This window comes from Durio zibethinus, chromosome 2, assembly GCF_047325235.1.
Source record: "Durio zibethinus cultivar Kanyao isolate XHJ-2024 chromosome 2, ASM4732523v1, whole genome shotgun sequence".
Lineage (NCBI taxonomy): Eukaryota > Viridiplantae > Streptophyta > Magnoliopsida > Malvales > Malvaceae > Durio > Durio zibethinus.
Window position 1 is genome coordinate 37,316,712 of NC_143163.1, and position 24,668 is coordinate 37,341,379.

Genomic DNA, 24,668 nt, shown 5'->3' on the forward strand with positions numbered 1-24,668 from the left:
GACTGAATATCTATGCCAACTAAAACCAGACGAGCTGGTGTTTCATGTTTGAAGGCCGGGCCTCTATTGGATTTGGGCCAAAAATCCACTAAGAGAACCTAAAAATAGTAAATGCATGCCGGGCCTATTTTGGATTGGGCTATCGAGACCGGTGAATTAACCAACCGTTGGACATCTAAAAGTGGATCTCCTGTTCGAATCTTCCATAACACGTAATTTAAAAAGAAAAATAAAACAAAATCGACCCTTTTCTGGTTTTCATTTTAAGAAAGAAGAACCCATTTGCCGCTCGAATTCTCGTCGGGTGGTCGGGGTCTCTAAGTCGGTTGATTTTACTTTCTTTGTCGACAGCGGAGCTAAGGTACCTCAAAGCCCTTAAACAGTTCCAATTTTCTTTTTTTTGTTTTTATTCAACTTCAGTTCCATTGTAATTTCTTCTTATGTTGTAATTATTGCGTGATTCTTGATCATAGTCTTGAATTCATTCAGCTTTTAGAAAAAAAAAAAGAGAAAGAAATGAAAGGAATTGAACTGAATTGAATCCTCGTAAAATTTAAATTGATACTCCTTGAATTTTGAAGTAATTGTCAATTGGTGTGAAATTCTTTGTTCCATTTGTGTTGTTGTAGAGTAGAGTTGGTTTTATTGGTTTGGGTTTTTCCCCTTGTGCAGCAAATGAGCTTTGGGTTTTGAAGTTTTAGAAACGATTTGTAACGAGTAATAAGGAAGAAGAAAAATGGTTGAAGTTGGTGGTGATGAGGGAACTAGACGGCGATTGCCACTGTGGATGCAAGGTATAGCAAGCAAGCCCGCTAATGACAGAGATAAAAATGATAAGTTCCAAGAGGACGGAGATGGACTTGTCTGTGGCAATTCTAAGCCCATAAAACAATCTAAGAAAGCTGCCCTGCCTCAAGAAAAAGGTGAAACCCAGAGGAGGAAAAGGAAAATTATCCGACAAGATGCAGCATGTGATGTTGAATCTGCTTCGCCAAAGAAAATGAGTATTAGTCTTAAGGAAAAACAAGTTCTGGGTTCTTCTCTTCAGCGGAAAAGAAAAGCATCATGTGTTAGGTTGAGAAGTGGCAAGGATAGTAAAATCCCATCTCCAGTTGAAGATGACAATGAACTGACTCCAGAAGATTTGTTGAGCATTGCTGAAGAGGTAATTAGATTTTTCTGTTTTTAAGGAAAAAGATTTTGATGATTGCATTAAATCACGTGTTTATAACTTCAGTATTTATCAAAGAGAATGATTTTATTGATGAAGCAGTGAATTGGTTCTTACAACCATCAGTAAAATGAAATATCTCAATTTGCAATTATTTATGTACAGTATGTCAAAGCTGATAAGGACGTAGTGCTGGAAGAACTATCAATTAGGGAATGTGAATTTGGAAGGCAATTATCAACTACAGCCTCTTCCAAAACCGAGTCAGAAAGTTCTTTAATTGCCCTTGATGGTAACCGAAGATCACCTGCTCTTAAAACAACTCATGATTCAACTCAAAGTCCAAAAAATGAAAAAAATTTGATCAATACCAGCAGAACAGAAGATCCTGCTCAGGACATGCTGGATCTGTTTTTAGGTCCTTTATTAAAGAAAACTGAGGAGAAGAGGACAGAATTTGGTATGAGATATCTGCCATTTTCCAATGAATTAGGAGAAGGAAGTCAGAATGATGTTAAAGAAGAAACAGCCCCTTTGACAAAGAAGAAGTGCACACTCAGGGATAAGGTAGCAATGCTACTCGACTGAATAAGAACTCAGGACCTGTTAATTATATCTATATGCTCAAACAAACATCAAATCCAAGGCGAATCCTGATCTTCTTGATTTTTTTATTTTGCAACAGTTGCCAAATTACATTTTGAGTAGATCTTTGCTGTGGTGGTAGCCTGTTAGGAGCACTTCATCATATTGGCCTATTACTGTTCGTTCTTGGAGTGTATAGTTTACTAGCATGCTAGTTATCCAAGATTTTTGTTTTTGTCTTTCTGTTTTAGTTGATTCCATACAAAGATATGTAACTAAGTGATTATGTGTAATTTTTCTTTTTGAACAAGCCTTTCTCAAGTATCAGTATGTAAGACCTGGGCTTTTGTGTTGCTAAATCCTGTTTCAATTGTAAAGATTGAAAACCATTTTTTGCTTTGCCTGGTAGGGAAAGAATTAGTCATTTTCCCCTCATACTATGTTGAGTTCAAATTTTATTCTCTTCTATTAGTCATGAAAATGTTGCCTTCAAAGTTTTGGTTGTAGCGGAGTGTACTAATTTTTGAAGGTCACCAATGATTTGCACCTAAAACTTTCTTTAACGCTATTGCAGAAACTGTGATTTGATTTATGATCATAGGAATAATACATGGACTACTGAGGGAGGTGAAGGGTTATTATGCATTTTGGTTGAGCAATATCCTTTCAGTTGAGTTCATTTAAATCTAAGAATAATTTCAGTCGAATAATATTTATTATGTTTTTGGCTTCTTTAGGTAACTCCATGGAAGCTTTTGACTCACTTTTGGTTTGATTTGGAAATTTAGGTGACTTCTAGGCTTTTATGATACCATTTTTAAGTTTAATTGGTTCCTATAGATGTGCTTGGTTTGGTGGTGTCAACAGTATGATGAATATTCACACAAAACCATGATGATATCCTGTTAATTGTTCGCAATTGATGTTAGGTAATCTTAAGTAACATTGTAATGCAATATTTGAAGTTAGCTTATGTAAGTGTCAGGTTCTTTGGTAACATTCTTTTTGTACAAAGGAGATTGCAGCCTAGGATAGTGGAAGAGGTTGCAAGTGTTGGGATTTGCGATGTTTGAAGTTAGTTTATGTAAGTGTTAGGTCATCAAGTGTATAACTAACCCTTAAGTAACTAGAAAAAAACACTTATGAGTTATGATGATATCTACTAAAATCGTGGAGCCAGCAGCATTTTGGCCTCTGCTTTACATGTGATAGACATAGCTAGCATCCTTCATCTGATATATACTGGACTGGACAAATGATTTTATTCAAATGCCTTATTGTCTGGGATGAGTGGAAGTGTAAATATCAAGCTTAAAATCATTTTTGGGGTATACTATTTGTTTGACTCTTACAAAGAAACAAGTGCTGATAAAATTTAAATGATGACGATGTCAGTTTATGCATAAACATTGATTAGATTGTTCCTTAATTCATGTTTGTACTGGATTCTTTAAGGATGTGAAAATGCTTAATGACATTGTTGAAAAAAATGTATTGCGGCTAAATATAAATGGACTAGTTCAATGAGAGAATGATTGTTGCTACCCAAAGATGCATGAACAAGAAGATATATATACTTTTTAATGTTGCTTGTACGGTAGTTGTGTCTTTGGGGTAAAGATGTGATGAATCCTTTATGCCCAAGGTTATGGTATTCATTGAATGATGATGGACAAGAACTCTGCAGTTAAAGCAAATTTGCTGTTGAGCATTTAGCCATTTAGCAAGGAAAGTGAGTCTTTCCAACTGTTTTAAGGAGCAGTAGCAAAGTGAGCTGAACTAAATGCCATAATTGATATTGAAAATTTTTATGCAGAAGCATGCGGTGTAATGCACTGATTCAACTCTTAGCCTGGTGCATTGTAGGTTAGTTCTTTTGTGTTTGTGGTGAAGGTGGATGTTTTAGTCCGAGGCTGAAAATTACTGGATGGTGATTGATTAGAACTCTGCAGTCAAAATCACATTTGCTCTTTCTTTTTTACAAATTTTATGCCCTCAGTCTCATCACATGATCTTCTGTCTTGCAAAATGAACACATGCTTAGGCTTAAAAGCAAACTGCTGGAGAGCAGTAGGCCATTTCGGCCGTGAAATCAAAATGACCCGGAAGCATGCCGTGTGATGCAATTTATCATTCAACAATTTCCCCCGTCCTTTGGTGCAGTGGAGTTAGCATAACAATGTGAATGGACGTCCACAAGACATTTTCTTGTTTTAAAATCATTGCAAACCTTGGTGGTATTAGTGTGTGAAGTTGCTTTCTATTCTTTGTCTAATTGGAGTTAGGATACTCTGAACTAGTTCCATTCCCCACGTGCATCTGTTTGAAGTCAGTCTTACGCATGATTTCTAGGATCTATTCATCATCATTGGATTGGTTTTATTGATCTTTTTAGTTTGGAACTTTTCCTTATTTTTTTCTTAAAAAAAAAAAAATGCTTTTGAGCTATAATTAAAAAATTATTTAAGTTTTTATATTTTATAGCAATTAATTGAGCTTAATCTTTTATTTCAATTCAATTAAACTTTTAATTGAGTGAAATTTAGTTAATTGAATCAATTAATTTTTGAACTACAATTCAATTGAATTCTTAGAGAAATCTTAGAGAGAGAAGAAAAGAAAATAGAGAAGAAAAAGAAAATATTTTATTTTATTTAAGTGAAAATTTTTTATTTATTTTATTGATATCATATAAAATTTTACCTTAATTGGTAAAAATTTAAGATTGTTAACTTTTTCATCTAAATAAAAATTTAAATTTCATTTAAAACATAGCTTTTAAATTTCATTTAAAACATAGCTTTTAAATTTTTAGTTCTAAGATAAGACACGTTATTAACTCAAAACTAATTTGTTTAAATTAATGTAAAATCCCATATAAACTACAACACACGCATTCAAATTTCTGGACTGTTTTTTAGTTTATTAGTTTTTATGATGATAAAATAAGTGGGTATCAGCCCTAGGTTATGCCCCATCTAAAGTTCAATGCCAGGCTTTTGCAAGTTGAGAAAGATTTCCCTAACCTTTAGGCTTTATAGCTTGAAAAAGGTGCATCAACCAAGCATCTTGAAATTTCAATCATTTGTTCACATTCTTCAGAATAATTGTTGGAATATTTGGTGGGCGGGTATGTCTATGATTGTAGTCGGCATTAATAGTCAGACGAAAACACAACAGCCCCTTGCGAATAACGAATCCCACAGGACTAAAGTTATATACTGTTGATAACAGAACGTTATTAGTACAATGATCATATTAGTTTCTCAGGAAATGTCTTAGAATAGCTTCTGTATTTTTCTTCTTTGCTTGTTAAATTATGCTGATTAGATTTCTAGAGCCTAAAACTTTGGCCAGAGGCATTGCTTTGAAGTGTTCATCTAACTATTGGCTGTGATGCTTGGTATGTATACTCTGGTTTTGGACTCCTTGTTGAATCCTATGTCCCCTTGAGCAGAAACCTCGGAAGGCCAACCTTATAGCCTGTTTTCCTTACATCTTCTTGAACTTGGTCTCTATATTCCCTGAAAGTGAATTTTCGGTAGATGGAAGGTTCTGTGAAGCTCCCAATCGATGAATCATAAGAGGGGCACAGGAAATAAGCCATTGAGTATCTTTCCATCTTTGCATTAGTCACCACCTTATGCTCCACGCTTTTGTAAACATCATTGCTCCATGCCTGAAGTATTATAGTTGCCATTTAGATATATATGTTCACTGTGATGGGAAAGTTGATTGGATTTTATGGTTTGCAGCTTTAGTTTTACCTGGAAGAGGTCGCCAATGTTGACTATAAGAGCATCTTGGTTAGGTTTGACAGTCACCCACTTGGAGTCCTTCATGAGTTGAAGTCCTCCTACCTGATCTTGACAAAGAATTGTTAGGAAATCGCTGTCGGTGTGGGGCACTAAACCAGAAATCTCCGCAGATATTGGACATGCTGGGTAGTGATTCAGGCGAAGGAAGCAAGTGCTTTGGTCGCATATATTGTCGAACACTTCCTTTCCATGGCCCAAATTTTCTGTCAGAATCCCTGCTAGAAGTCTTGCTAGCTTTGACATGGCAGCTGCAAATTCTGTCATCACTTCCCTGTAGAAAATTAGAGGAAAACATATTATATGTTGGCACTTGGCAATGCAAAAAAGTTAAAGCTCGAGACAAGTCCAAATCAACTGGAAAATGTAATATTACCTTAAAGATGTAAACTCTCCATAACAAGCTTCGTCTGAAACCTTAGTAAGAGGGACATGAAAAGCCTCAGACCAGGAGAATTGCTTAGGACAAGTAGCCCTAGGACTTCCCCATCTGTAGGAATTATTCAGTAGTCCACAGGCCGCTTTCTTTTCAAAGGGTGTTTGGAACAACTTCACCTGTTCACTTCTCATCTTCCCAACTAATTGAGGATTAATGCCATGGTTCACCACTTGGAAAAATCCCCATTCTGATGATGCTCTATAAATGGCAGCAGCACAAGCTTGGCGAACCAATTCATCGCAACTGCTTAGACCACTCAAGTCAATCAAAGGAAGCTGGCATTCTTCCATGATAAGTCGGCTTTGAGGTTCATCACATTGAGTTGAATGACACGAAAGAGCTCCATAATGGTCAAGGAGAGGTGGGTCTGAGAGGACCATTGCTCTAGTCATGAAAGTTTGCAAGCAACAAGCCCGAAGAGTCCTGAAAATATGTGTGTGGTTCTTAGAGATGACTTGCAGGATGGAAACTTGAAGGGGTAACTATGTTTATATATGGTTCGGAGACAGAGTTGTGGAGAAGAGTCCAAGGAGAGGACAATGAATACAAGGGCAAGAGAACAAGTGGGAAGCTACCAAACGTCGACACATGTCAAAAGGAGAGCGTTTCACTCTCTAATTGCCTGAGAAAGAACAAGTCTAAGCTGATACAGTAGAGTATAAAGCATTTGCGGAGGTGGTGGGATAATGATAAGCAGAATGGATCCAAACCTACCATCATTTTTGGATTTTATTGAAAGCTTTGATTACATTAGCAAAGTTCCTTTGAACATAATAAGATGGTGACTTTGTTTCCAATCGGCAATGGGAATTTTTAGTAGTATTGGACTCTTCCATTATCTTCTTACCTCCCACTTTTTCTGTTTCATAGAACTTTGCTTTTTTGCCCTTTTTCTATTTCATTGACTTTCATGTATTCCTCTTGATTTTTTCCCTCTTTTGGTACCTTTGGGCTACCGGGTTTTGGCTAGTTGTGGAACAGTTGAGAAAGGAGCTGAATTTTTTTATCTCTACCCGACTTGCAAATCCCGGGAATCAAACATGCAATTTTATACTAATTCTTCAAACAAGAATCGACGTTATCAGTATCACCAAGAAAAATTGAACACCTTTAATCGGTTGGCCTAAAACTTTTTATTCTCCTTTGTTTCTCTGATCAATTCTTGCAGCACAAGAATCTATAGGTTCTTCAGCAAGTTGCAATTAAGAACCTGTATACTTCCATGTGGTTGTTCTCTACTTCTGAGAAATTAATATTGTCGGAATACAAACTGAGACAAGAAAAAATATTGGATGTTTCAACCTTCCTGGAGATCAATGAAGCAAAACAGGAAAGAACAAGCATGAATGATGAGAAAATGTAATGTTTCTTTGTTCTTTCTTGTTTTAGAATACTTTTTCTGATTATTTTCATCTTCAAAATTTGATTAACATTTCAGGATTCTAAATAATTTCTCAAAACAAAAACCTCCAACCGACAAAGTGTTTCTATAGAAAGAAAAACATAGCACTCACACACATCTTTCCATTCCATGAGTTCATGTCTTTTACTCAAACCAAAATCATGTCTAAATCACTCCATTTTTTCCCTCAAATGTTCATTACTATTGCTCTGACTTGAGCACCATAACCCTAAACCCAAAACAAAATGGGGAAAAGAAAGAAAAAGGCAGGATGCATGCATGTGCTCGTTTGAAAAACATATGATTTGATAGAGAAATGAAGCTGCCGCCCAACAAGACTTATTAAGTTTAGACAATGATTTAACAAAATTATTTCGTGAACATTTGGTTCAGTGAGACACAAAAAGTGGCTCCTAATTTTTTTTTTTAAAGTAAATTAAAAAAAAAAAAAGGTGATGCCGCCCGAAGACACAGCCAAAACATGTCGATTATACGATTATTAGAATTAACTAATTGAGGATTTTCTACTTTATTAAATTTGTGTCAAACAACCAATTTGGTGGCATATTATTATTAGGAGAGTATCAGATGCTCATGAAAACCTGAAAAACCTTATCAATTTATATTTTTTATTAATTAATTAATAATAATCAAATCGAGCCGAAGGGATGTTTGACCTTATATTAATACTTTAATCTTCTCAGAGAAAAAATAACAATGCTTTCTGATTCCATGTTGCTTTAACTTCTTGAAATTTGTCTTTGTTTCAGTTTTGGCATTTTCTACTTAGCTTTTCTGTAACTTTGTTTTTGGTTCTTGGTTTGTATAACAGAGAAAAACGGCATGGATTTTGGGCCTTTGATTGAAATCTACTTCACCCATGATTTCAGATGGTTATATCTTTTAATTACCATTGGATTTCATGGCTCACATTTGACATATTAGCCCAACTGTTTCAGCCCATTCTATATAAACCCATATTAATCTCCATATCATAAATTCAAATTTGTATTTCCGCCCCACAAATCGTAATGATCAAATCACAAGAAAAATAACTCATCCCTTCCAAACTAAACTAATTTTTTATTGGTATCTCGTTTTTCAAATTGCTTATTGAAAACATTAACTTGCTAATGAATGTTCAAAATGCATCTTTCTTCAACAAATGCTACAAAACACTTCACGGGTGTCACTTAACAAATTTAAATTTTTATGAAAAATATTACAATTTAAAAATAAAAAATTATATATGTTATATTTAAATTTAAAATTTATTAAACATTATTTTTTTAAAATAATTATATAAATGTATTAAATTAAACTGTTAATTTAATTAACAGGTTCATCTTTATCTCAAGATAATTATATGTATTTTTCAATTAAAAATGTTTGGAATCACATTCTCTCTCTCTCTCTTTTTTTTTTATTTGTCAATTTCCAAAATTTGGCAATGCAACTTGTTATTATATATATATATATATATATATATATAATGTTTATTAAGTATCAAAATTCAATGAATAATCTATAACAATTAAGGAACAGTTTTTTTAAAAATAAAAGACATGTTTGTTTACAACGACTATTTAATTTTAAACTATGCAACAAAAAGTTTTATATTATATTTTATATTTTCTAAAATTAATTTAATTTAAAGAAAATAAAATTTTGAACGAATAAATTAATTATTTGAAATCAAATCAAGTTGTATTGTATTTAATTTAATTTTAAAAAGCTTTGCCAAGAATGAATTATAAAATATGTGCTGGCATGCAAAATTGCAAATTGAGGATGCTATGATTTTTCCATGGAAAATCTGGTGAAAAAAAGAAAAAAAAAAGATGGAGAGAGAAAAGCCAGTTAAAAGAAGACAACGTATAAAAATTTCAAAGGAATAAAAAAGTAAGCAAAAAAGGAAAGGTGGAGAGGCCACAATAATTGGCATCAAATGCTTATGGGGATTCGCACTGTTGCTGAATTCCAAGATCTGCAAACATCAATTGTACATATATTTTTATTGTAATAATAATAGATTTCACTAACCAAAAAAAAAAAAACAACATTTTTTTTTAATTTCCGGTACAAGCTAATCTCGTCTCTCCAGAAAAAAAAAAATGGAGGGAGTAAAGAAAAGCAAAGAAACTCACGTCGGAAAAACTAAAAAAAACTAAAAAAAATAATAAGCAAAAAAAAAAAAAAAAGCAGTAAAACCGCAGTAGTAGCAGTAGCCAATTTTAGTTTTTAGTGAGAGAGAAAAAGGCATAATCAATTAGGGCTTGGTGGGAAAGTTGCCAGGTAAATTCCGTCTCTCTTCATTTTTTTTCTTGTGTCGTTTTTCCATTTGAGAATTTTTTAGTCAGTTCAATTTGGTAGGATCTTTTGTTTCTAAATTCGATTTGGGAGTTAATTTTTTATATGATTTTTTTCGTGTGTTTGTCCTTTATATGCAACTGTAGGTTTTGATGAGCTGAAATGAACAAAAAAAAATTATATGGAAGTAGTCAGTTTAAGGTGATGAGGGGAAAGTAAGTTAGTTTTTCACATTTCAATTTAGTTTTTTTATTGGTAAAGTGGATTTTTCAGTGAAAAAAAAAATGACAACAGAATCGAACACTGAGTTTCATCATGAAGATAGTTTAGCTTCTATTATGAATCGGCACGCTATATCTTTCCAATCAGCTGCTATTGACAGTAGTTCCGAGATGATTCCGATGGGTGGTTACTTTGCACCTCCGCCCATGATTTTGCCTGGGAATTCCAGTATTATTACCACCTCCCCTGCCTTAATCCAACCTGGAAACTCTTCTGGATCTTCCCTCCTTCTTGACTCGGTTGCAGGGCTCAAGCAGGATACAGGATTGGCTGTCGAATGGTCTGTTGATGAACAGTACATATTGGAGGATGGCCTTGAAAAGTATGTACCAATTAATTCCTCTTGCTTCTTGGAGATGTATTTGGTTTCTTACTGTATATGCAAGTCTTGTAATTTTCCACTACTAATATAAGGAATGTATCGAATTGATCATAGTTAATTTTAAGTAATAGATTCCCTAATTATGTTGCTAGAATTGTTGTGTTGTTTTGCTTATGCTTTATGATATAGAACTTTTTAAGGGAGGTACTTATGAGGTATATCTTGTTTTTGAAATGAAGATTAAGTTCTGATTTTCATTTTCATGTTTATAGGTATAAAGAGGAACCAAATATTATGAAGTACATAAAGATTGCGGCTACCTTGCCTGATAAAACTGTACGTGATGTTGCATTGAGGTGTAGGTGGATGCAAGTAAGCTCCTTGCTTCTTTAATGATGCATTTCTAGCATCATTTGTACTGATTTTTAATGTCTTGTTAAAGTGGTGTGCAAAATTATTAGTTTTGACATGCCGGTCAAAATATCCAATAATGAACCATGTGCTTGATAGTCAAGTACTAAAGAGAAGTTGGACCAAAATGCATCTGCTTAACTGATAACTGATTCTGCTTATTCTTAATGCATTAGAATTTGTCGTATTTGGTGATGCTTTGCACATTAGACTTGATAATATTTAATTCTCTCTTTAAAGTTACAGTACTAAATGTCAATTCTTTATTCTTTTTTGGTCAATCTCCAATTAGGCCAAAATGGTTTATTAAGCAAGTGAGTTGGTAATTAATATATAGCTTTTGCCCCCATTAAAATAATAGCAAAAAGCTACTGGCATCTGCTGCGTCCTCCCATTTTGAAGAGGCTGCTAGCTGCCCATTGTTTTGTTGTGGCTTTGACTATAGATTATGCTGTCAAGAAACATTGGTTACCATTGACATTGACTGGAGCAAGTGAAACTCAATCAATCTGTTCATGTTCTTATATTCTTTTTATTTATTAGATACGTATTTAAAATTCTCCGCACATTTGTAAGAGACAAAGGTATTTTTTGGAAATGGCAGAGAAAGCGAAGGAAACCTGAGGAATTTAATGTGGGAAAAAAGGTGAACAATAGGAAGGTATGCTGATGAATTTTTGTAATTTTGTGCAACACTTAATATTGATTTCTTATTTCCTTTTTCCCATAAATGATTTTAAACATGTTAGTTAAATTTCTTGAGAAGAAGCACATAGAATTATATGCTTCATGAGTGAGATTGCAGATTTACTTTGGATAAAATGTGTTTTATCATCAGTACAACAATACCAATCACTTTTTCCATTGTGAAGTTTTTGGTTTTGTGATACATATCCTGCTCTGCTATTTATGTCTTGGTCTTTATGATACAAGCTAATTGGGATTATCATAGAGACAAGTTATAATTTTGGACTTATTAATGCATATGATTGTCCATATGTTTAACAACTATTACTTCCCCCGTCATGGCATATTGACAAAATATTGATGTTCAACAGCACAAGGAGGACTCTTTTTAAAATGTTATTACTGGTTAAATTTGTTCTTGAAAGGTAAGATGAATATAGGAATGAAGGGTTTGAATTTGGATAATTGAGCATAAAATTTAAGGCTTGAATTTGGCAAAGGAGCCATGATTTTTTTTCTTTCGTTTTTTCAAAGTGTACATGTTTATGTAAATCCCAATTTGTAAAATTTCAAATTTTCTCTTGGAGAAATCAGAGGGTGGAGGTGGAGATGAAGGAGTATAGATAGGGGTTCTGTTTAGGGTGCAGGAACTGCCTTTTTGCTAAGTTCTTTGGTTGAAGGGTTTAGGGTTCTGTTTAGGTTGAAGTTTGATTGATATTTGATGAATGTTTGAACAGTCCTTTTATAAGATTAAAAAATGAAACTAAGTTTGGTTATAGGCCAGGATTGAAGCATAGTAAAGAAAAATATATCATATTGGAAAAAGACTTCAAATATGATACCTAAAACTGAAGGGGGAAAAAAAAAAGAAGCTACCCTTTTTAATTGAAAAGAAGAAAAAGGCTCCTTAATTCCTCAATCTTTGTTCACATTAACCTTTTTCAAAACAATATGCATTCAGTACATGTCAAGTACTTCAATCCACCAACTACCATAATAGAAATTGACAATAAAAAGGAAAGGAGTTAACTTGGGAAATTGATAACTAGTATTACCTACTTTTTAAGATGAGCAGATATTTTCAGATATCTGTAATGGAAAAATAGACAAACATCAATAAACAGAACAGATAGTTGTTATTATGGCCCATTTAACTATATGATTATAGTTAAATGGAGTATAAATGAGCTGAGTTTTTCCTGCTCAGATTTGAATCGATCATGTTTTGCCAATCTTGTGTTTCTCTCTCTGATATCGGACAGAATAAGCTTGCTGAGCTAGCAAGTAGCAACCCTGACTTTGTTGTATTTGTTGGGCATAGAATGGTGTGCGTGTACTGCTGCCTGGGCCCTAATATTTTACTTTGCTCAGTTATGCAATCCTAGTTTCTGTGAAACCCATCTCATTTTCTAGTGGACAGAACTGGACATTATGGACAAGTGGCCCAATATTTACTGGTCCTGAAATAGTGGTTTCTAACTGCTGCACTTGGTGGTTATTTTATAGTATTAACCCTCCCTAGTCCCTACTCTTTTTGGGATTTGCACAAGAAACTACTATAAAATCTTCACTTACTTAAGAATTTGTTCGTTGTTATAAATACTTCATGCCTTGTTGCAGCATATTTGTCAAAGACATTAGATTTCACAAGTGTAAGAATGCAAAATTTTGTAATACATTGTTAGGTTAAACAGATCCTTAAAACATTCTGTAAATGCTGAAGTTATTTTCAGTTCTGCCATCACGAATTTAAATGAGTTAATGTAGCTTTGTTCAACCTTTCACTCATTTATTTGCAAAGCTAAAAAATCATTTTCAAACTGGTTTACTAACTTAATATGTTTACACAGATGAATCTCTATCCAAGCTTGTTCACTAATTCAGTGAGCACACTGATTCTCTCACACCTTTGGCTGTGGGGCTTTTATACTTTTTGTTGGAAGGAATTATAGCTTTTCTGGATTGCATTTTTTCTTTCAAGTCAAATTACAAACAAAACTGCTGATTATGATTAAAAAAAATTAACATTAAGTAAATTCAATGTATCTCAATTTGCTAAGTTGAATGCCATAACTGGGATTCCTGTTTTAATTTCCTGAATCAACAAATGTCTTTAGGATGTAATGTGATTGAAGAACCAGTATTCTAAAGATCATACTTCTTCAGGATAAGCTGGTGGAATCATCTTCAAAGATGAATATGCCTTCAGCTCTGCAGCAAAACATGGCTGCATATCCTCTCATGATGCACCATCTGGACCAGAATGAACAAATGCCTTCTGAAGGTTTGTATTTTATATTACCACCTAGAAGTATCAATATATTCTTTCTGTTGTAATTGCTTTTAATTAATATCTTTCTATCAGTATTTGTCCACATTTCCCATTTTTATTATCTCAAGTAATGTAGGACAAACTTTTTGGTGATCTTCCAAAATGATGTTTATGATGTATTTGGGTTTCAGAAATTAGGTTTTGGGGGCTTTGAGTTGTAGTATAAAGAAGATTACGGTTAATAATGAATTAGGAATGGAGAACTGATGGACATTAACTATCAAATTGTTGCTGAATTATGTGATTGGTTTGTAAACTTCTGAAACAGCTGGCAACTAACATAGTTTTGGACTGTTACAAGCATATGTGCCCACAAGTTTTACTGGGGCAAAACTTTCAGTTATTTTACCCCATCAGTAAATGTGGGACTAGATGTCAACTAAGTTGATTATTAGACATTAAAAGTTAAACCAAATTGAGTAAATCAAAAAACTCAACAAATAATAAAATTTGATGAAAGGAAGTCTTGTCGGAAAAGGTCATGGTTGAAAGTAATAATTAATCTTATTGTAGCATAGTGTCAATACTTGTATTCATCCTTTTTTACTTCTGTGATATTAAATCTATTATTATAAAGTTAGTATAGTAAGCAGGATCAGTGAGCTTAGAACTTGTTGGAAGGGTGACTTTAAACACATTATAGTTCACAACACAAAGTAAAACAACTTCAAGAGGATAGGCTTGAAATCTAACGGCAATGCAACAGTTATAATCTACTACAGAGACAGATCTTTTTTTTAATGAGATCAAAGAATGGATCTAGCAACTTGCATCAGTCAAGTAGCTGAACACAAACTGAGTGAATATCTGCAAAATAACGGCAATCTTAACCGCTGTGGCATTTAAAAATAAAGCAAAAGAGTTGATTCACAACTGAACTTTACATATATACATCTATTAAGATGGTTGAGTATTCCAAACTTTGCCACATAACAGCTGAAAATGTAAACGTATTTGAATTTTATTGATAATTGGATAAGAATAAGTTATGAGACTTGTTCTTTTAGGGCTGCATCATTCTCCTTTGATAGGAGAGAAATGGGACCTTGATTCCTAAGGTATTTAACTGTCGGTCATCAAACTCTGAACCTTCATATACGCAAAATTTTGTAGACAGCAACCCGACTTGCTGTGCGCATCATCTCTTTATAATATTGAAACATCAAGTAATTTTAAAAAAGGAAATTGGGGAAGGTATCACAAGTCATGCCATTGATGGTTTTTAGGTTTTGCATCTTTAAAGTAAATTTATTCTGAATTGAGCTTTTGACACCATGCCTGCTTGTGCTATAAATGGTTGTAGTTGGATTTTGAAGAATGTGAATTCCTTGTCTACTAGCTTGCGTTTAAAGGTATTGCTTGATGTAAATCTACTTGTTTGTTGTGTGTTTTCAGGAATAAGTGGTACAACTATGCATCTATTGAAGCAAAATGCTCAAGCTTTTAGTCAGATCACTTCCAATCTTTCTGCATACAAGGTGGTGTATCAATCCTTATTTCACAGAAATTCTGTTATTGTCAATATGCAATTGTACGGTAAATAATAGGTTTAAGATGAGATGAATACCATATCTTATTGTTTGTGCGACATTTAATGGTTAATCTGCAATTTATGCTAGTTTTTGCTATAAAGTTCAAGAGGTTAAATAAGGTGGTAACGATTCCTTTAATTGGTTAATGTTGATGTCATTAGAGCGGATTGGAAAATTTTGTATCACTGATGAAACTATGAAAAAGCAAAATTTCGGATCTATCATCTATGTCCAAAACTTTTAGCTTCATTTGCAAACTGATATAAGGTGGCATATGAGATAACTGTGATTCCAACCAATCCAGTTCATCATTAGGATATAGAACATAGCAACAATCAGGCCCATATGCTTGTAGTAGTATTTTTATTGTTCCATGCTCCTGCACTTCTATTGGTATATGTCCTATTTGACAAGAAATAAAAAAATGTAATTCTGCATCTACAACCGGGCACTTTCTTTTGTTGTCAAGTGGACCTCTTGTTTTTCAAAGGAGGTCATGGGTTCAATCTATTCATGTTCCTTTTAATGTGCTCATGTAAATCTTGTATGTGATTGCCTCGTATCGTATATGATCGTTGTTAACAGTCTTCTTAAGCTGGCTTATTAAGTAAAGCTTTTATGAACAGTTACAGGATAACATTAATCTCTTTTGTCACGCAAGGAACAATATTACCACCATCCTAAATGAGTACGTGGATGTTCTTTATAATTATGAATCGGTGATTAATGCCCTCTGGCAAGCATTTTGGTTATTCTCAGCTTTCTTGTTGCCTATGCATCAAGTTTTTAATTTCTACAGTGACTTTTTGCAGCATGAGAGGTATGCCAGGTTTAATGAGCCAGATGCCGCCATTGCCTGTATCTGTTAATGAGGATTTAGCAAATAGTATCTTGCCTGGTGCATCTAATGTGTTGCCTAGTGCAACTCAGGTAGGTTGTCATTTAAATTGATTCAGTTTCATGTGCTGGGTTGATGGCAGAAAGATGGGATCATATAAACCGCCATAAGCTAAAGAATTTATTCACTTTATGGGATCTGTCTTTAATTTTATCTAATTAAGGTTTCATTCAAAGCCTATTTTATACTGGTTGAGAGTGTAACTTACAGGTTAATCTGAATGTTCTCATATTATATTTTATATCAAATTGTGCTGCACATTTGCTTATAAAACATCTCAAACTTTATCTTACCTGTTCGGATCAACATATGAACTCCCTGATCCTATCTAGTGAGGATCTGTCATCCTAATTGCTTTTTTTTTTCCTTATTCTTTCTATTGTTTCACGTTTACAGGTATCTTTCTCTCTCTAAGTAATTTTCTAACCTCTTTCAAATCCAAGATTTAACTCAAACACCCTCTACCTTATTTTTATCTCAATTTGATGTAATCTAGATTTTGAATTGAGATTGTGGCCAAAAAAAAAAAAAAGATTTTGAATTGAGATTTGATATTTTATGGCTATTGTCAAAAGTAAAAGGATAAGAATTCATATTTGGTTGACTAGTCATCTAACATTGTGGCATGATTATGGATGTCTTACCCAACTGTCATGCAATCTGGTCCTTCCTATCAATACTGTTTAATGTTTAATTCTGTGTTGCATTCAATTGTGCATTAGCTTGTTTGTTGGCACTTTGAACTTCATTTCTTGGCATGAACACCATTTTGGTATGGTCTTCCTACCAAACTGTTTCACGGCTAGCTGGTCAATCCTTGTCCTGTCTTTTATATTATTGTGCTGCAAGTGCTGCATACCTCATTTCCCTGGCAAATTCCTTGTTCTGTCAAGTCTTCGTACTAAGATGTTTTGTAGCTGGTTGGTCAAACCCTCATCTCATTCATGCTATCTTAATGTTACATATGCATTTCCAATAACTTCTAATTGTTGGCTAGCATGTCAGTTGGCAATACAAACTTCTTTTACTTGTCATTCCCCATCATTGCAGTAGTGTCTTCATACCAAAACAATTTCATAGTTTGTTTTGTTGGTCCAATTATTTTCACATGTTTTACATAATCATACCTTTATATCCACCCCTCTCAGGTCTTGCATTTTGTTCATGTTATTCAGCTTCATCAAGTACATTTAGATTTTGAATTTCATTGCAGAACAACAAGCAGCTTGACTGCTTGTTGATGACTAGCTGGCATCCAGTCATTTTAGTGTAGGGTTATGTCACAAAAAGAGAGTACTTAACTGTATTATAGAATTCTGTTGCTCATGGTACATTTGGACAAAGATGGAGTGGGTGGGGGGAGGGATTGAATTCTATACCTTGAGGTCAACCCTCCTTACTGTCACTCATACTATCAGCTAATGTAGATTTAATGGCAAGAAACTAGTTGCCCCACCAGGCAATAGGTGGCCTGCAAATGTTTGAGCAAATGAGCGATGATTATTTATTGATCCACTCAATTACTATGATTTTTTTTTTTTTTGGGTATGAAGCATACTTGTGTACACTTGTTTTACCTTGTTTTGTTTTTCCTTGTGTATCCAGTCAATGATTTTTGGCTCACCAAACAGAATCCATCTCAAGCAGGAACCAAGGTGCTGATAGGGAATTGTTAAGATTGAGGTTGAATATATCTGGTCTGTGTAATTACAAAAATTTTTCTACTGTAAATGCATAAGAAGCTGGTAGGATGCTCTTCTTCCTCGTGTACACAAATACTCATCACACATTGGGTGCCACAATGGAAAAAGTGTAGAGATCCCATTTTTGGAACCTGAAATGTTTACCCCAAGCACCGGATAATAAGATTGCAGACTGCTCATCATCTCCTGGCTCCAGGGAGGGAAAAAAATCTCTTAACAGATTCAGCTGAATTAAAATATTGAAGCTTCAGGTGTATAATTTATGACTTGCTACACCTTGGAGTGGATCCTTATTTGGTGCTTGATTTATAACTGCTTGTAGTATGTTAACTTCTTGTTTCAGTATTAGGCCAATTCGAATGCTTGATCAGGTCAATTTCACTGAGTTAGGATTCGTTAACCGGTAGTTTTCATTTTATTTCCTTCTACAACCTGACTTGGATAAAATGTGAGTCGGTTTGGGAATTCAACTCCAAGATTTCAAGGTATAGATACAGAAGTTGTAGGCAAATTTTGAAGATAGAGAGATCCAAAGCCTGAGTTTAAAGGATGCTTCTGAATTCAGATTATGAAGGGGGCAGATTACACTGCAGCAAACCCAAATGTGGATTCAGTTCAGCACATTCAAATTGAACTAAAACCCATTAAACCAATCCATTCCCACCGTCAAAGTCACTCAGCCTTCTACAAGTGCTAAAAGAAAGGAGGGAAAACCTTTACAAGACAACTCTACAATATAGCTAGTGGAAGAATGAAAGCTTCATTGGGAAAAGAATTACAAGACTTGAATTGAATGCCTGCCAAATCTATCAGGCTTATATGCTTAGATGTTCATTTCTAGGGAAGCTCTGAACAGTGTCCGACCATCTTCCAGGCGAATGGTCACTACTGTTGGATGATACTTGAGCCTCCGCCCTCACATCTTTAATCATCTTTAAAACTTCCCTCATTGCAGGACGGTTTTCAGGTGCAAGTGCAACACAAGCCATTGCAATGTTCAAAAGAGCCCGAAGCTTGCCTTCAGATGCCTCGTTACCAGAGGTAGGCTCATCCCCAGACTCGGTCTCTTCTTCACGGACTGATCGTACCCACCTAGGAATGTCTGAACCGTGCTCCTGAACAAGGTCTTGGAAGGGTGTTTTGCCTGTTAGAAGCTCCAGGAGTAGAACACCAAAGCTGTAAACATCAGCTGGTTGGGTGGATGATTTTCTGATGTCCCTGCATTCAGGTGCCCTGTAGAAAAATGTTGCAGCACTAGGTTCTTCCACTGAGTCTGGATCTCGAAACAAAGTGAGACCATAATCTGTGAGGCAGGACTCAAAGTCAGGCCCTAATAACACGTTAGAGGATTTCAGGTTTCCATGAGTTAAGCCTGGATTTTGGTGAATATAAAGCAGTCCAGTTGCCAAGTCCTCGGCTATTTTCAGACATGATGTCCAATGAAGAGGCTTCCCAGCTCCACCACCAGAGGTTCTTGTTCCTACAAGGCAATCCAAAAAGTTAACACCTCTGGATCATAAAGAGGTTTAGAGGGTACTAGCTATTAGTATTGCAGTAACTTCCATTTTCTTAGCCTTGACCTAAGAAGAATATGGTAAATTGCAATGAATGCCCCCAACTTTTTTTTATGCATTTTTGCATTAGATTTATAATATTCGTTTTGACATATAGCAACACATCTCCAGTTAGGCACTTTAACCTTAGGCTTCATGTGCATTTTCAATTGAACTATTAGCAACAACAAAATTTTGATACATTATCAATGACACAGTAATCCAATTCAACTTAAAATTTAATTCAAATGATTCATTTACTTTTTAAAAACTAAATTTTAGTAAAGATGGATTGGATCTCTTCCATTTACAAATTCTATTTTTCAATTTCTTTTAAACCATAATCTCTATTGTACTAAAATTAGGAGCATATAATTATTCCAATCTACTAGTTGAGTGAAGTGAAAGCAATAAAAGCTCATAACTAACATGACAATATCTGTGGGATTAAATTAGAATTTCAAACAAGAAACCCAATAATATAACAACCAAATGTACTAACAAAATTATGACAAGCAACAACAAAAAAAAAAAAAAAAAGGAAAGAGAAACATTGATATCACTACTAAAAACTAAGACTTAATTGAGAATTCAGAGAGTGGGGGCAGCTGACAACAATAACATGCTGGGGTCTCACTAACAATTCACAATGAGTTGTCCCAATAAAGCAATGCGCCCTTCTCGAGACTTACCACAGCTTATTATTGAAGAAAAAAAAAACCCAACCATGAGTTGTCGTTATTTACCTAAATCTTTAAGAGTATGATTGATTGAGAAATGAAGAAAAAAAAATTATCAACTTTTAAGACCAATTCTCAAGGTATTTTTCTCTGTGTTCAAAAAAATACTGATGATTTGAATTATAATAATAATAAAAAAATTCGTCATACATCAAGATTAATGTTTTTTTTTCATAAATTCCATCCCAACAGTCATTCAATAATTGATTTTCGATTAAAAAACAGAACTGAAATCCCATTTTTCGAATAAAAAATATTTTTTAAAATAAATTAAGATTTTTCTAAAAAGAGAAAACCAACCCAAAATAATAGAAACAAAGAAGCAGGTAAATCAAAGGTGGGTCTTGGTCGTAGGCCGCAGAGAGTCAAAGAAAAAACATGGTGTTTTGCAGGAAACACACATCGCTACAACAAAGGACAGTTCCAGAGGAGCATCTACCTGTAAGATTGTACTACTACAACAATACAGTTGTAATGAGGTGAGGGGTTTCAGTTTCTCACTTTTTCAGATCAAGACAGCGATGGAAAATGTTTTCTGTATACTTTTGCAGGTGTGGTTCAAAAAATACAGTCCAAACATTAAGATTCTATCCACCATTTTTTTATGGATGAGATCTCCCAAGGGCCCTACTTGGCTCATCCAAGTAGTTGCATGCTCAACTTTATTAATAGTACAACTTTTTATGAAGAAAAACAAAGAAATTATTATGGCAAAACTGTTTAAATAAAATGAATTCTCACCTGTCTTTAGCTTAGCCACGAAATGATGAAAAAAGAAAAGAGTCTGCTGCCTGCAAATATTATTATGTCTTTCTCATTCATGTGACATCTAATGAAAGCTTTATGTTTTGGTCCCAGTCTCCCCCGTGCTTAAACCAAATAATACCCAATACTAGGTAAGCTTTCTTAATGGTTTTTTATGGAATTCGAGTTTTATCTAATATATTTTTTCGAATTAATTCAAATAAATTTATCTACGAGCTTAATGAATTTATCGAAAATGACCTTTCCACGTCTTCTAAACAAATTCAAACTCACTCAAATAATAAAAAAAAGTAAGCTTTCTTTATGCTTTCAACTAAATATATGAGCTTGAGGAGACATCCAACATGCTAAGGTTAATTATGTTAGAGTTAATTAAGTGACAACAAAACACTCATTGTTACATATTATGTCCTAAAACCACACTTTTAACTGTTTGACTTTCATTTACTGTTATCTTTCCCAGGTCAAAGGTTCAAAAAAAGAAAATAACTTAAAAACTTTTAGACTTTAAAGACTGTAATAAAAACAATACAGACCCAAATCAAATCTGAGTGCTTACTATCTTTCATATATATATATATATATAAGACCATTGTTTAAGGTTTACATGTGAGTGGGTTAGATAGGTTTTTGTCCTAAAACTGATTAGGGAAAGCATTAGGAAACAAATGACTATTCGACCAAAAAAACACGAGAAAACAGAAATGAATGGAATTGAGAGTGAGAGTCACCGACATACCGTGAATAAGAGAAAAGAGGCTTCCATTGGGGAAATAATCATATACGAGTAAGCGTTCATCTTTGGCTTGGAAATAAGCTCTAAGTGGGACCAAGTTAGGGTGTCTGAGCCGACCAAGCAAGTCCATGTGTCTCTTGAACTCCTCTAATCTTGGATATCTAGCATCTTTCAACCTTTTAACTGTCACGATGAATCCTGATTCCATCACAGCTTTGTAGGTACTCCCCATTGTACCTCTCCCCAACGTCTCAGCTGATGCTTTTAATAAATCTTCCAAGCTGTAACTCATCTGCTGATCACCTGCTCCTAAGAATACCAAACTCCCTAGACTCTCGTTCTCCCAAAACCCTGCTTGTTTTCCGCTATTATTATCTCCCGTGCCACCGCTTCCTGCTCCTCCTCCTCCTCCTCCTCCTCCGCCCAACGCCTCCCCTACCTCCACCCCTTCCACGCTAACAACTCCTTTGCTTTTAACCTCCTTTGACCTATCCTTTTCACGTCTCCTTTTGCTAACAAAACACACCAAAAACACACAAATAAGTAGCAGCAAAAACCCACCAACGCTGCCTACTACAATCTTGAGAATACGCTTTTTTGATGAGGACCTTGAACTTGGGACCATGGGATAAGCAGGACTCATTGCTGGCCCAAAATTGATTGTTTGACATGGGTTTTCAATCTGTTCACCGCAAAGATCAATATTACCGGAATATGAAGAAATATTGAACCGACCCAGAGCTGGGGTCACAGGGATTTGACCATAAAGTTGGTTATTAGACACATTGAAGAATCTAAGGCCTGTTTGGTTCAAGGGTGGGATTGTACCCTTGAAGTTATTGTCTTGTAAGTAAAGAGTGTATAAGCGTTTGAGTTTGGGTAAAGAAGGTGGAATGTGACCAGAGAGTTGGTTTCCTGACAAAACTATGATTTTCAAGCGATGTAAACCAGAAATTGATTCTGGGAATTCGCCTGTGAATTTGTTGTCGTTGAGGAAAAGTGATTTGAGATTGACTAGGCGAGAAAGGTCAGGTATTTGACCTGAAAGTGAGTTTCCTTTGAAACTTAAAACCCGAAGTTGATCTAACTGATTCAAGCTTGCTTCATCTAAAGTACCAGTCAAGTTTAGGTACTCTAGTACAAGTTTTGTTACTCTTCCATTCATACATTCCTTGATTCCCCTCCACGCACACACATCGGTTCCTTGCCATGGCAATGAGTTGAAAGGATCGATTGATGATTGCAGGGTTAAAAGCGCTTCTGCATCCCCTGATCTGACAAGAGGAACAAGAGAAAGGAGAGAGCAGAAGATGAAAAAGAAAAGAAAGCAGTACCTTGAAACAAGGGGTTCCATTTTCAGCCTATGATCTTCGAAAATACTCTTTGTTTCTGGGGTAGAGAGAAAAAAAATGGGATCTTTCAAATCAACACCCTTAAACAATGCAACCCTTTTGATTTGAATTGGTTTCCATATGGAGAGACATTTGCTGTTTCAACCTTCCAGCAAGCTGACTCTGTTTTGATTCTCCTACTCAAATCACAGCCCAAAATCCAAATCTTCGAATCTGCCATTCTTTCCACGCACAAGAAATTGTAAAACTAAAGCATGGGAGTTATTGAGTATAAGAAGAAACGCGCCAATTTGGGTCATTTTCAACAATGCAAATAGCGCTAGCGCCCTCTTTTTTTGACTGAACAATTCTGAAGTGAAACAAGCAGCAATAGAGGAAGCTTATCTACTCACTGAAGTGACTCTGAAAAGCCCTGGATAGAGCCATGGCATTTAATGGTGTGAAGGAGGAGGAGAAGGAGCTGCATTTGCATTGGTGAAGTAGTCTTTGTCAAATACACCAAATGCTGAGGCATCTCTTCTCGAGCTTGTTACTTGCAATATTCACGGACAACGCGGCGTAATCTTCACGTGAACTCATCTCAGAACTTGCAGACCAGAAAAAAAAATATTTAGTGACTTGCTTTTCTCCTTTCTATGATTTCTATATTCCTGAAACTGCAGTAGCTAAAAAATAAGGTTAAAAACAATCCAACTTTCTAAATAATTTTCCCTCTTGCTTCTTCTTGGACAGCTCAAACGTCGTTTAGCAGTTTTGAAACTTGAGAGTCATGGGATCCAATACTGCTCTCCAACTCCTTCGCTGGTTGACTGATACATATAATCAATCAAAAGCCTTTTTTGACCCTTAAATTCTGAAGCTTTTAACATGAAAAAGCTGGGATTTTTCTCTCACCGACTCCTTTGCTGCATCACTCTGCTAAAACGAGCAAAGACCCAGAACTTGAAAATCCTCAAATAAATGACTGAAGCAACCAAAAATAAAAAAGAAATCTACCAGATGCCAGAGACCATCAAAACAGTAAAAACTTCATTCTTTGTCAGATCAAAATGCAAATTTTTTTTTTTTTAAGAAGGGTTTGGAGCCGACTATTCAGAAAAACAAAAACAGCTATTAAAACCCAAGAAGTTCAATGGTAGATCTACCTGTGTTGAATGCGAAAAATAATTCAAGAGAGAGACTGTGTTTCTGATCAGTCTCAGGAAATGGGTGAAGGACTAGAAAGCAAAGGAAAGCAGTTGATGTTTTACTTACCTGACACTTGTAACTATAAAAATGGAATACACGTGGCAAAACGGGTATTTCAGTGTTTCGATTGTAGTTGAGTTCACGTTAAGGGGGATAATTAGGCACCAGCTGTCACGTTTATTTCAAGTCAAGATTTAGTTTTCGGTCGTTTTTCGACACACGACAATCCCGACTAGTTTGCCGGAAATCTAGTTCTAGAGGTTGGAGCTCCCCCTTAGCTCATTGCTTCATCAAGACTAAGGGCAGATTAATTATGGTTGATTTTATCAACGAAATAATATTGTTACATTTATATATAGTATTTAATAAGGACACGAGAATGGGTTGTTACATGTCTTTGTTTGATTTATAGGTATAATATTAAATTTTTATATTTTAATTTTAA

The 24,668-nt window shown here is 34.8% G+C and overlaps 4 protein-coding genes across 12 annotated transcripts; 2 read left to right on the forward strand and 2 right to left on the reverse strand.

Moving 5' to 3' along the window:
- The first annotated feature begins 204 nt into the window (after positions 1 to 204).
- LOC111318169 (uncharacterized) lies at positions 205 to 2,191 on the forward strand. 2 transcript variants are annotated; one of them, XM_022920858.2, is made up of 4 exons: positions 205 to 361; positions 673 to 1,165; positions 1,337 to 1,738; positions 1,857 to 2,191. In XM_022920858.2, the coding sequence occupies exons 2-4, from the start codon at positions 737 to 739 to the stop codon at positions 1,896 to 1,898; spliced, it is 873 nt and encodes a 290-aa protein (XP_022776593.2). In that variant the 5' UTR covers positions 205 to 361; positions 673 to 736; the 3' UTR covers positions 1,899 to 2,191. The 2 variants fall into 2 exon arrangements, with proteins under 2 accessions (XP_022776593.2, XP_089611266.1); XM_089755140.1 differs by having other exon boundaries at positions 1,337 to 2,191.
- A 2,410-nt stretch (positions 2,192 to 4,601) lies between these two features.
- On the reverse strand, positions 4,602 to 7,025 carry LOC111318168 (gibberellin 2-beta-dioxygenase 6-like). The gene is made up of 3 exons (XM_022920857.2): positions 5,948 to 7,025; positions 5,524 to 5,845; positions 4,602 to 5,435 (listed from the first exon to the last, which is right to left on the reverse strand). The coding sequence occupies exons 1-3, from the start codon at positions 6,400 to 6,402 to the stop codon at positions 5,196 to 5,198; spliced, it is 1,017 nt and encodes a 338-aa protein (XP_022776592.2). The 5' UTR covers positions 6,403 to 7,025; the 3' UTR covers positions 4,602 to 5,195.
- A 2,369-nt stretch (positions 7,026 to 9,394) lies between these two features.
- On the forward strand, positions 9,395 to 19,521 carry LOC111318172 (uncharacterized). Of its 7 annotated transcripts, XM_022920868.2 has the most exons (10): positions 9,395 to 9,707; positions 9,869 to 9,937; positions 10,017 to 10,326; positions 10,599 to 10,698; positions 11,342 to 11,398; positions 13,591 to 13,708; positions 15,152 to 15,234; positions 15,915 to 15,976; positions 16,101 to 16,218; positions 17,792 to 19,521. In XM_022920868.2, exons 3-10 carry the CDS (start codon positions 10,061 to 10,063, stop codon positions 17,846 to 17,848), a joined length of 861 nt encoding a protein of 286 aa, XP_022776603.2. In that variant the 5' UTR covers positions 9,395 to 9,707; positions 9,869 to 9,937; positions 10,017 to 10,060; the 3' UTR covers positions 17,849 to 19,521. The 7 variants fall into 7 exon arrangements, 5 of the variants coding, with proteins under 5 accessions (XP_022776603.2, XP_022776599.2, XP_022776601.2 ...); XM_022920864.2 differs by having other exon boundaries at positions 9,869 to 10,326; XM_022920866.2 differs by lacking the exon at positions 9,869 to 9,937 and having other exon boundaries at positions 9,429 to 9,707; positions 9,996 to 10,326.
- LOC111318171 (inactive leucine-rich repeat receptor-like serine/threonine-protein kinase At1g60630) lies at positions 18,427 to 24,300 on the reverse strand. Of its 2 annotated transcripts, none has more exons than XM_022920863.2 (3): positions 24,181 to 24,300; positions 21,687 to 23,950; positions 18,427 to 19,369 (listed from the first exon to the last, which is right to left on the reverse strand). In XM_022920863.2, the coding sequence occupies exons 2-3, from the start codon at positions 23,035 to 23,037 to the stop codon at positions 18,705 to 18,707; spliced, it is 2,016 nt and encodes a 671-aa protein (XP_022776598.2). In that variant the 5' UTR covers positions 23,038 to 23,950; positions 24,181 to 24,300; the 3' UTR covers positions 18,427 to 18,704. The 2 variants fall into 2 exon arrangements, with proteins under 2 accessions (XP_022776598.2, XP_089611271.1); XM_089755145.1 differs by having other exon boundaries at positions 21,687 to 23,953; positions 24,181 to 24,228.
- Between the last annotated feature and the right edge of the window lie 368 nt (positions 24,301 to 24,668).